Below are 12,602 nucleotides of genomic sequence, written 5' to 3' on the forward strand. Positions count from 1 at the left end.
GAAAATTAACATTTGAAGGTAATATTCTTAAGAATCAAACAGAAACTTGGTTAAGTGTGGTCCTCGGACCACAAACCTTGTGAAAATTGATATCTTATCATTTGTTAAACAGAACCTTAGTTATGCCAGGTCCTCGGACCTTCTACTTTGGGAAAATTAACATCTGAAGTTACTGTTCTTAAGAATCAAACAGAAACTTGGTTAAGTGTAGTCCTCGGACCACAAACCTTGTGAAAATTGATATCTTATCATTTGTTAAACAGAACCTTAGTTATGCCAGGTCCTCGGGCCTTCTACTTTGGGAAAATTAACATTTGAAGTTACTGTTCTTAAGAATCAAACAGAAACTTGGTTAAGTGTGGTCCTCGGACCACAAACCTTGTGGAAATTGATATCTTATCATTTGTTAAACAGAACCTTAGTTATGCCAGGTCCTCGGACCTTCTACTTTGGAAAAATTAATTAAGTGTGGTCCTCGGACCACAAACCTTGTGGAAATTGATATCTTATCATTTGTTAAATAGAACCTTAGTTATGCTAGGTCCTCGGACCTTCTACTTTGGGAAAATTAACATTTGAAGTTACTGTTCTTAAGAATCAAACAGAAACTTGGTTAAGTGTGGTCCTCGGATCACAAACCTTGTGGAAATTGATATCTTATCATTTGTTAAACAGAACCTTAGTTATGCCCGGTCCTCGGACCTTCTACTTTGGGAAAATTAACATTTAAAGTTACTGTTCTTAAGAATCAAACAGAAACTTGGTTAAGTGTAGTCCTCGGACCACAAACCTTGTGAAAATTGATATCTTTTCATTTGTTAAACAGAACCTTAGTTATGCCGGGTCCTCGGACCTCCTACTTTGGGAAAATTTACGTTTGAAGTTACAACTGTTAAGAATCAAACAGGAACCTGTCTAAGTACAGTCCTCGGGCCGCAAATCTTGTCACTGTTCTTATTCTTATCACATGTTATAGGGAAATTATTATCTCTCCATTCGTTAATTTGGATCTTAAGTTCTTCATTTTTGAGTGACAAATCAATTCTTGTGAGGAATGGTCTTTGGACCTTACGCCCTACTGAAAGTAATACGTCAGGTTACAAAGGTTTAACATCTAAGGTTATGTGAGTTATCTACACTGTGACATTATTTAATATCTAAGGTTATGTGGCAATTTAGAAGTCCTAATGGTTTGCATGGTGGAGTCATATTTATTCTGTTTTCCCTGTCAACTATTTGTTATTGTGAACTTTCGTGGCAAACACAAGAAGAATAAAGAAAAACAAAGGCAACAATATTGAAAGCCGAATAAAAATGTTTTTCATTAATTATATACAAGGAAGGGGAGTACAAAAATATTCCTAGACTAGGCCCTAAACTAGGAAAGGGGGGTCTTGAAGGGAGCTGCTGCCAGCCTCGGTACTCTTCAATTCCAATTCAAAGGTCGACAAGGCCTGTTTCCCTTTTTCTGTTGAAGGAATGAGGGGCTCCACGCTGGGGACTTCCTCCTTTTCGGCATCGTCACACTTGTCCTTCTCTTTATGGGAACCTTCAGGTTCTGTAGGAGTAGGAGCAAGCTCTTGCACCACAGGAGGAAGAGTAGGAGAGGCAGGAACAGAAGGGTCTTCAATTTCCTGTATGTCTAGGGGAAGCCAAATGTTCTCGGGCTTCCTCAGTTCGGAAACTTGAGGAACCCCTGCTGCATTCATGGCCTCCCCCCAGACCTGCTGACAGTACTCACGGCACAAGGCCGCAAAAGCCTCTGTCAGCTCCTCTTGCATTTTGATAACCCCCTCCTGGTAACTGGCCTTCTTCGCGGCCTCTAGGGCGTGCTTGTGGGCGTGAGCTTCCTCTTTCGCCCGTGTAAGCTCCTTTTCCAAGTCGGAGCGTGCCTGTTGGACTTGGGCAAGCTTGTCATCCTTTTGACGGAGGAGCTTACGCTGCCCCTCTACTTGACTCCCCATCGTCTTCAAGCTGGCCTTGTCGCCGTCTCTCTCTCTTTTCAGGTCGGCCAGCTGTGAAGTGAGCTTCCCTTTCTCTGCCAGAGCCTGGTCCAGAGACCTTTCTGCCTCTTGTCTTAACTCCTGCTCCATTCCAGCGCGCTTTCGAGAATCCTCCACGAACTTCTCGGTCGCAAAAACCTCTTGGATGGACTGCAAAAATGTTAGGAGGGTCAATGCAGTAAAGTGTTTATAAATAAATACAGAATATAAGTGCGAGGTGGAACTTACCAGAGCTAAACCCCTTTTTAGTGAGAGGAACAACTGCGGCTGGCCCATCTTCTCTAAGGATTCCATATCCTTGGGCAACAGAAGAGGATGCTCCAACACCTCGGCTAGATGGTGGGCGTGGCCTTGTTGGACTGCCCTAATGCTGGAGTGGCAGGGGATAGGGGCGCCGTCCAGCCTCAAGTTAGGAGACCAGGTGGCTGGTGCTCGTCGCACCTCGGCCACTTCCCTGATCTCCCCACTCTCAACTGAGCGGGCACGCCCTTTGCCTTTGTCCGGCTTCTGTTGTTGGGCCAGCGGCGGTTGCTGTTTTAGTTTCTTTGCTTTCTCCCCACCAGCCCCCTCGGCGTCCACCTTTCTCTTCTTCTTAGAATCATCTGTGGGAGGTTTTGTCTCGGCTGGAGGAGGGGGTGGTGGCAAAGCAGGGGGAGCTTGGGCCCCTTTTGCTCCTTTCTTTGCCACTCGGGCACCTCTATCGGTCATGAGATCCTTAAGCTTGTCCATTTCTTCTTCGATTGAACTGTCGTCTGGACGCGCTATCACTAGACCCGCGATCCCAGAGGCCTCGGCTTCTTCTTCCTCCTCGTCGGAGAGGATAACAAATGGGTTTCCGCGAGGTCGTGGAGAGTCCTCGAGCTGGAAGTGTTCTATCTCCTCGTCCAAAGTGTTTGAAGAGGATACTCGCTCCTCTGGGACAGCAATGCCCTGAGAGTGCACGGTGAGGGGGATTGCCGCTATGGGCTGTATGTACAAAACGGTATGAGGTGCGTCAGGGAGATCGTGGTCGTCCAAAAAGTGGGGCCGGGCTACGTTTATCCTCTTTCGCCTTCGGTCACCCGCGACTATGGCGTTTTCTATCTCCTGGAAGTCTGAAGAAATGGGATCGTACCCCTGAATCAGATGAGCAGCCCTGAGTTGTAGGTCCTCGCTGACAAACACCTCGGAGCGCAGTACTCGGTTTAGATCTGCAACGTTGCAGTGGCTCAAGCGTGGGCGCACGTGTTTCTTATCTGCAAAGAAAGACATCAAAGCAAACGAACATGGTCAAATTCACACAACATATAATAAACTTAAATAAACATGAATACATGTGAATACGCATTTTTGTGAGTGTTAGAGGAAGTTGTGCGGTGGGGAGGTTAATCCTAAGGTGTCGCACCTGGATCTCCCCACTCAACTGGGCAGTGGAGGCCGTCGTGCCAGTTCCTAGAGATGATCAGGTAGTCATCCTTCATGCCTTTGTTGGATTTGGGCAGATAGGAGATTAGCCTAACGACGCTGGAGCGGGACGCTGGAGCGGGATTTAATGTAGTAACCTACATTGGTGAGTTTATGGCACTCGTACAGAAAGACGACATCGTGCTAGGTGAGGTTTGAACCCATTTGCTCGTTCAGAGCATCGACGCTACCCAAAACTCTAAAAACGTTTGAGGTGCACTGATCGGGACACAACCGGTGGTTGCGGAGGTACTCCCTAGTTACAGGCTTCATTGGGAGGGTCATCCCACCCTCTACAAAGGCTACCATTGGGATGATAACCTCTCCAGCCTTTCTAGAGCCGACCACGGCTTCCGCCGGGCAATATTTTAAACCTACATCGCCGGGAATGTGATACTTGGCTCTGAAGCCTTCCATTCCAGCGGCGGTATCAACTAGACACTTAAATTTTCCCATCAGAGAGGGACGAAAGACTAAACTCTAAAAGGGAAAATGTCTACAAGGGTAGCCGAGGACAAGATCCGAGGAGAAAAGGTTAAGAAAAGAAGAATAAAAAACTTACGAATCCCAAGTTGTGCAAATTTCCACGGTTTTCTGCGGGTAAAGTATGTTTACTGATGTTTTGATGGGATTAGTCCCTGATGAATTAAATGAAGGCGCAGGTTCCCGAAGCGTCATGGTGTGCGGAAGGCGGCCTCGAAATTATATTTGTCCCGCCCAAATTTTCGTGAAATAACGAGGACCGTTGGATGCCCATCTCACCGTTGAACGAGGGGGACAAGGTGTAACTTACGGTAATAAATGCGCGCGTTTTTGAAAATAAAACCGCCAAGTGGCGTCCTCTGGAACGCCAAACGGCCTTCACACGTGTAGTTGTTTACGGAATAGGTGGGAAGAGTTTTCGTTGGATCAAAACCCTATTTTTCTCCTCGGATGATGAAAAATAGAGTTTTGAGGGGCTATTGTGGGGAGTAAAAAGACCAGAATGGGCATATGGACCTTTGGACTGTAGCATGGAGGGCCGACCTACTCCAGAATTAAACTCTACAAATTGGCCCATACGCCGAGGATTCGAGGGTACAGCCGAGAGCGTTCTTCTCCTCGGACAGATCCAAGAAAACTCAAGACTTCATTATGAAGGTCAAGGTACAACTCTGGAAAGACTGATGGTTAAAGGGGGACATCCTGAATCTTCTAGATGCACCAGTATTAAAGAAAATGTCAAGAGCAAAGGCTGCCACCTCCGCATTAAAGGCTCTGCACCTACCTCCCTGGCCGCATTAATGGGGAGGTGACCCCTGAACAGTGAGGTGGAAACTTCTAGTCACTGTTCAAAAAGTATCAGGGAAGGAAGTATAAAAGGGGGGTAAAGGCCAAAAAGAAGGGAGATCGGGAACTAAGAAAGAAAATTAAGAAATTGTAATCTTTAAGGAAGAAAGAGAAATAATAAGGAAGTAGTCCTCGGCTCGAGTCCGAGGAGATCCATTTGCAATTATCGTTTGTTATTTACCTGTATTTGTTTCTAAAACCCTGTGATCAAGCTCCTAGTACTTCAAACCTAGGTTTCAAGCCCACACTCTACAAATTTTATTGTTTAAGGCACATTGGGCCTGAGCCAGTGATTGTCTTTGGGTCCAGGTGCAATTGTGCACTTACAAAACCCACTCCATATGCTTTCAAAAATCCTTTACACTTCCAATTTTGGAAGGACCACGTGAACTCATGAGTTAGTTTATGAGAGATCAAGTCAACAAACCTCTACAGGCAATGCTTATTATGGGCTCTTCTACCGTGAACAAGAAATACCAAATTATTTATTTGTTAAGAAAAATGATTTCATACTTTACAAAGAAAACTTAAATAAATAACCACTGTACAAAGAAAACTCAAATAAATAACCAAATTAAAATAATAATTTGAGAATATTTCTAACATAAATAATATATAGATATTCAAATGATAAATTTCACATTTAATGTATAGTCAAAATCTATACCAAGATGTATTTAATAGATCTTCTTCTTTTTACTAATAGATAACAATCAACATTTTATTTTTATTTTCTATAATTCAATAGTTATAACAACTAGTGGATGTCCCGCGCGATGCGCATGTTCTTTATTAGTTATTCTATAATACTTATATGTGTTATAATGTTTGAAAAATTAATTTCAATTATGTATTATACATCACTAAAATATAATGAATGAAAAAAATTGTAACACAATATATCCATAAGTAACCATAATTAATTAGACTTTAAAAATATCACTATATGCCCTTTTATGTTTGATCAGATGTACATATATATTTAGTTCTTACATTTGACTATTTCCAATATAAATTTTTTTATTATTTCCTTTTCTTTTCTTTAGAAGTATTTTTTTTTTTAAAGAAAACACGTAAACTTTTGAAGGCTAAACATCTAAAATTTAAGGTTTATAATTTCTAATTCTTAAAACTAAATATACATGCCAAGAGATTAAAAATAAAACAATAATTGAATAGGGAAATATAAACTTATACTATTTCGTATCTTACGTTTAATTTTACTTACATCTGAGTACCTTAATCACTTACAAAGATTATATACTTTCCAAAAATATAAATAAAAACAAAAAACACATACTTTTTAGAAATCTCATATGTTGTGAAAAGATTGTATCAAGCTTTGATAGTGTTGTTAATGAGTTTACTTACGTCTGAGTACCTTAATCACTTACAAAGATTAAACACTTTCTAAAAATATAAATAAAAACAAAAAGCACATACCTTTTAGAAACCCCTTATGTTATGAAAGCATTGTATCAAGTTTTGATAGTATTGTTAAGGAGTTTAGAGCATATGCACCTGAAACCAAAGACAATTTCATACTCTTTTTGACACTAATTTCTAACTCTTTGTCTCTCTATCTCTCCAGTCCTATTTTTCTTTTGGTCTTTTGATATTTTGTGAAACTGGAATATATAAAAAAACATGAAAACTAACATTGAATGGAGAAAACCTTTCATTTCTTAAATTAATGAAATTAAAAATGGAAGAGTTCAAAAAGTTGGAAAAGGGAGTAGAACCAAATCTTTAGTAATTTTCTACATTTATGGCTTAAACTATTCATTAATAAGAAGATGGAAGGTGAAAGGCTAAACGAAAAAGTACTCATACAAAGTGACACATGGTAGAACCTTATGCACTCTGCATGAGGTCTCTGCTTTTATATATACTAGTGTTTAACCCGCGCAATGCGCGGAATCATTTTATAATTTAGATTCACATTTACATCACTCACACCATATTTGATACGTTTGACCATTTGTATTATATATAAGATATGCAAAAATAATTAATTATTGACTTTGCAAGTCATCAATTAATTTGATCCATCTGTGATAGACCAAGCACAATAAGTTAATAGGTTTTTTGATATTTAGTTTCATTACTTGAAATTAGAAGCTTTTTAATGTAGCACCAATAAAAATGCATACTCATAGCATTCTCAATTTTCATCAATCTTGTATTCCCAAAATAAGGTTGCACTGAATAGTGCGTCAATCTAACAGAGACAATTGAATTGCAATTTACAATTATAACTGAGTTCAAAATTAAAATCACATATATTACAAAACTTAAATTCATGTTTATATAAGAGTCTTAGAATGCTCAGATTACAAAACCATAGCCTAAATTAAATATCTCATAATCTGAAATAAACCAGAAAATTAAGTAAATAAGAAAAGGGTATAAAGAATAGAACTTGGTACATAATTCTTAAGCATTTTTTATGCTTCCAAGTCTTCTATTTCAGCAACTATTTTCTATTTCGTAAGAAAAGTTATCCATCCAGTCTTTTAGGAGGTTATTTTGGCATAATTTCCTTTGTGACTTTTGGAATGTCAAAGTTGATGTAGAGCTTTATTGCCCATGTGAATGACAGTCGATAGTTACCTACAAATTTTTTTAATCAATTAGGCATTAACATTTGTCATGTTTTCATTTAAAGTAAATGAGAATAATATCTAATAATGTTTAAAAGAACAGTTAAAGAAGCAGATTAAAGAACCAAACAGATATGAAGAATGCAATTACAGGAAAATACTCCCTCAACACAAATCTATCCTAGTAAACCACAAAATCCACACCCCTTCTTGAAAAAAATTGAATCACCAAAGTACTTTACATCCTCTTTACCAAAATAACAGACTAATAACCAAATACTTATAGTGATCAGGCCCAAGTAGGGGGGAAAATCCATGAATATGCCTATTAGTACCACAAATAAAAACATCATTTCAAATCTCCATAAAATTTTTGCAGACAGGGAAATTTCCAAGTAACCCATTTGAAAGCCTATTTGCTAAAGGTGAGACAAAAAGATAGAAGTTAGCTTATTTTCGAAAAAAGCTAGTTTTGGGGTTTTATTTAAAAATAAAAAGGGTGAGATAAAAAGTAAAAAATCTGGATGCATACATTTTAGCCTATTCCCTAGTGTACTCCACCCCCCAAGAGCATGTGTTTTGGGTAAGTAATTGCTAGAGTGTGACGCACTATCAAAAGGTAGTAAAAACCATGGCTTGTAAACCTGCATGAAAGCCTTACCTGCAGTAGAAGTAGTGGTAAGCAAACTGAACAGATAAGAAGTTAGATATACCTTTGTGCATGATTTTTTTGTTATTCTTTTAGGCTATATCGTTTTCATTATTGTGTGCAATAAAATACCAATACTTTATAATAATAAAAAACAGTCAAGATATAATCATGAACAATGTGGTGGTCTTCAAATTTCAATAGAACACAGTAATACATAACCCTTTAACTTATGGAGCACCATTCAGTTACATAAAATCTTTTTTGATACATACCATTCAGTTCCATAATTAAGCATACCATATTTACAAAATCAGACAAAACAGATTCAAGAGTGTAAATGTAGGACACAAATAAACCAAAGCAACTATATCAAAACCAAGTAAAATACATAGCATCAATTAACCAACTCAAGGGCTCATAGAATACAACCATTATTTGGTAAATAACGCGGAAATTTCAAAAGGCATGTTTGTTTAAAACTCCCAAACTCCTTGAAGTACAATAGATGTTCACTTGAAAATAATAAAACAGTTCCAAGGCATTTAAACGATATATGGGAAGTCAAAATACTACAATATTTTAAAAGGAAAGAAAAGAGAAATAGGGATTAAAACAGGTAGGGAAAACCAAAACTCCAAATGACAATTTTAAGATTCTGGTCTTGTAGTTTCCAAACAGTAACATTTCATCATATAATATAAAGATGCCATTTGCATCAGCTCCTTAAACTTCAGAAGAATCACCAGGCCAGTACTAAAAGACTGATGCACCTAAGTAGGATCTTCAAAATGAATAAGAAAGCATAAAAAAAGATTTCATGATAACAAATGAAGATTTTTAAGACCAGATCCTTTACAGAAAGGGTTGAGCTGATAAAATAGTAAAATATATTAGTAAAGTTCAAAAAAAATTATGCGGTTCTATATGTAATCAAGATTGTGGAAAAAATTATTCAATAACATCGTTAAACCTATGAATTCCAAAGAGAAACCATCCTTGATAAAATTAAAATATGAAGATATAATGGTGGCACAGAACAGAAAACAGTTTGAAGAATTTGCTAAAGATGTAGTTTAATATGTAATGAATCACTTACCTTTGTAGAGAAAAATAAACATGAAATCCATGCCATAAGAAAATTAGTAGACATGAAATCCATGTGATAAGAAAATTAGTATTGAAATTAGGGAGAAAAAGGACAGAAACATTGAAGTTGTACTAAACCTGGTGAATAAAGGCAGAAGATGATTGCAATTCAAAATATCTACTGCAATTAGTCATATGCAAAAGAACCCAACATTTGCAAATCAGAGGGCATAGAGCCAAAGTCTTATTAATCGGATTTATGGATTTAACAACACATAAAACCATTTTTTTTAAAAACCAATTACAACAAAACTTAAATCTCACCATGAAAACATAACAGAAGTAACAAAAAAAAAAAACCAAAAATTGAACATGCATAACTGAATGAACAACACATTCATTACAGGAAAAACGACATCAAAAGGGCCTAAAAAAAAATGGAACATAATAATAACAAAAGCAAATATATTGAATTGAACAAAAACAAAATTTAATCAACACAACAATCGAACGAACAGAACTCAAGAAATTGTAAAAATAAATCGAAAATTAAGGAAAAAGGTAGCAGATTGGCAGCAGTGGAGGCAGAAAGGCATTTTAATGTTCAATACCTTTTTATTCTCTATGTTCCAGGGTTTAATTTTTTAAAATCAGAGCAACTACAAACGAAAAACTTTAAATATATACTGCAAAAACCTTAACAACAATGGCAGAGAAGAGACATGGGAAACAAAAATATAAAAAGGGGAAAATATTTCAACAAAAAATTAAAAACAACATAAATGAAATGACGGAACTTTATTTTTTTGGCAACACATAAATCCATTTTCTTCAACGTATCTAACACAAATATGCAAAACCAAACCAATTCTAACCCAAATACCTTAATATATAAACCAAAATCTAAAATCAAACCTGAATTAAAACCAATCTGGCCAAAATACTCAAAGCCAAAACCTAACGGAGAAAGAAAAAACTTTACCAATAGCGATCCTTTGATCTCTCTATTTGCACCTTGTGGCGTTTCTGTATAGTGGTTTTGGTCGTTTGATAGGGGTGTTAGGGCGTTGGGGAAAGCCAGTTTTTCGGTGGCTGCAGACGAACGGCGGCGGCAGCGCCTTGAGATGTCTCTCCTTCTCTCTCTGCGCCTTACAAACCCTCAAACTCTCTGTATCTCTCTCGATCCTTTTGGGTTTTTATATTTAGTTAACTGGTTTTATTGAATTGTTAAGTTAAACGGTGTGTAAAAGCTTAACGCAATAACTTTGCTATTTTAAGTTTACTAAAACGTTGCACCGTGCGAGTCGTCTGAAACGTATGACTATTTTTTTTAAAACTGTATACGTGTCTGAATTTTAAATAGGCAGTTATCCGATTTGTCAACACATCCATAAATGTAGGAACCAACTTTCTCTCAGCTTCGTCTATTATATATATATATAGATATAGATATAAATATTGATATTGATAGGGGAGGAGGAATTTGAACCATGGAAGTTTTCATTGTCAATAAAAACTTTTTAGGACTCATAATGATTCCATACTTGTTTTCTTAGATGATTGGAAACACTTATATATTAACTATGTTGCCCCCGAAATTCAAACCCACAATCTCCCCCCATTTCTTTGGCATTTAGTGCTTGGGAAGGTATCAATTCACCAAACAGTGAAGTAGTATGATTTCATCCTTGTTGATGTTAAGGGACCATGGGTAAATAACGGATAATCCATTAATTTCATTTAGAGAATAATGGTTGAAATTAGTTTTCTACTTTTTTTTATTTTTTTTTATCTTAGATTGAGGGGGATAAAAATCTATTAATAAACCAATTCAAAGTAATATCGTTGGTGCATGTTATTCAAACAAAAATGGAAAAACAAAAAAGAAAAGAATATTTCATAAAAAAAAAAGAGAGAAAATATTACTCTTTTCGTCGCACCAAATACCAAGTCAATGCAAGGTAGAAAGAATAGATTAAAATTTGAAAATAAAAATGGATATTGCCCCTATAATGTATGTCGATTGGGATGATGTATTTAAATTTGAGTAATACCAGGGACAAATTATTTTATAACATTTTTTATAAACTGCTAATTTGGTTTTAGTATTTTTCAAATAATTATTAGTAAACAAAAATGTGATGTTAGCGGTAAATCCATATTAAAATTAGTAAGAATTTTTTATATTAGCAATCTGTTAAAATGTTGCAGAATAGTTTGTAATTGTAGTATTATTCTTTAAATAAGCAAAACAAACTCACAGAAATAAGTTTATCCAAGCAAATTGGTGATAATGGTCCCCCCCCCCCCCCCCTTTTTTTTTTGGTGAGAAACACTAACCACTCACCCTTGGTATCACAATTCATTGGTAACGTATTTTTTTACTAATCAAGGACTCGAAGGATGGCATTAGTTTTTTTTTAAGTTGGAAAGAATTTAATTATAAAATCAAGAATATTGCTGTCTGTTGTTGACCACAAAGACCTTTTTCTAGCTATGCCTTTTGACTTTCTCAAGTATTTTTTTGGGAAGCAGCGGGGTTGGCCTGGTCAGAAGATGAAAATTATTTATGGGTTTTGGCAGAAAGAGAAAAGAGAAAATATATGGTTGTCGTTTCTGTATGATTAGACTTAGAGACATAATGGCCACAACTGAGAAGAAGAGGAGGAGTGCTTACATTACATCACCTAATCGTAAAACAGTGAAATGGGTTTGGGTATAATTGCCATTGCCAAAGTATATTCTTTTTAACATGCCATTGCCAAGATATTAAAGTGTAGAATTGCAAGTTTGCAACATATTCATGTGGGTCCTCTTTATCCTAGCCGCAAAAGAAATGATTGAGCTGGGTCTGGTCTACTTTTATGTATTCACCCAAATTTTAAATAAAATAAAAAATAAAAAAAGGGCCTACTTGTTTCATATTCACATCCCATGTGCTCTCTCTCAAGTCTCAAATGGTTTCGCTAGAGACGCGCTTACTTGCTTTGTTAACAACTTTTTTTTTCCAGTCAATTTTTATGCACATGCGTTAATTCGAGGTCAAACTGGGCGAACTCTGTTTTTTTTTTTTTTTTTTTCCTAATTAAAAAGGGAGTAAGCAAAATTGGTGCTTGCCTTCTTTTCTAGTTCATGAGTTGTTGAGCCAAACCGGGCTTCGTTGAATTCCCCAATTTCAATGTCACAATTAAGCACCTGGCTGGGAATATATATATATATATATATTCTAATATATAACGCCACTTCCCATGCATGACACATTGGCAAAAACCTGGTCTCAATAAAAGTAACCGGAATTCTGGGAAAAGCTTTGGAAAAACTATATAAATATTCTATTATTTTTACAATGTTTTTCCTATAATCTATTCATTTTATATCACGTCACAATTTTTTTTTTAAAGGGAAACATATGAGAATTTCATTCAACTGAAATTGAATTACAACAAAGAGATGCTGCAAAAGTAGTTACAAGCAGATATTCTCAAG

The 12,602-nt window shown here is 36.6% G+C and overlaps 1 protein-coding gene and 1 long non-coding RNA gene across 2 annotated transcripts; both read right to left on the reverse strand.

Moving 5' to 3' along the window:
• Positions 1 to 1,312: 1,312 nt before the first annotated feature.
• LOC142638042 (uncharacterized) lies at positions 1,313 to 2,351 on the reverse strand. The gene is made up of 2 exons (XM_075812031.1): positions 2,232 to 2,351; positions 1,313 to 2,153 (listed from the first exon to the last, which is right to left on the reverse strand). The coding sequence occupies exons 1-2, from the start codon at positions 2,295 to 2,297 to the stop codon at positions 1,374 to 1,376; spliced, it is 846 nt and encodes a 281-aa protein (XP_075668146.1). The 5' UTR covers positions 2,298 to 2,351; the 3' UTR covers positions 1,313 to 1,373.
• Positions 2,352 to 7,034: 4,683 nt separating this feature from the next.
• On the reverse strand, positions 7,035 to 10,358 carry LOC142637975 (uncharacterized). The gene is made up of 2 exons (XR_012844942.1): positions 10,099 to 10,358; positions 7,035 to 7,388 (listed from the first exon to the last, which is right to left on the reverse strand). It is a non-coding gene; the product is annotated as an uncharacterized LOC142637975 (long non-coding RNA).
• Between the last annotated feature and the right edge of the window lie 2,244 nt (positions 10,359 to 12,602).

The sequence above is a fragment of the Castanea sativa genome, chromosome 6 (assembly GCF_040712315.1).
Source record: "Castanea sativa cultivar Marrone di Chiusa Pesio chromosome 6, ASM4071231v1".
NCBI classification, from domain to species: Eukaryota; Viridiplantae; Streptophyta; class Magnoliopsida; order Fagales; family Fagaceae; genus Castanea; species Castanea sativa.

What these genes read in the sequence shown, in the direction of transcription:
- LOC142638042 (XM_075812031.1), bottom strand. Translation starts at nt 2,297, where the DNA reads ATGGAATCCTTAGAGAAGATGGGCCAGCCGCAGTTGTTCCTCTCACTA. An exon ending in TAAAAAGGGGTTTAGCTCTG is followed by an intron (nt 2,154 to 2,231) that starts GTAAGTTCCACC and finishes ACATTTTTGCAG; the next exon opens with TCCATCCAAGAGGTTTTTGC.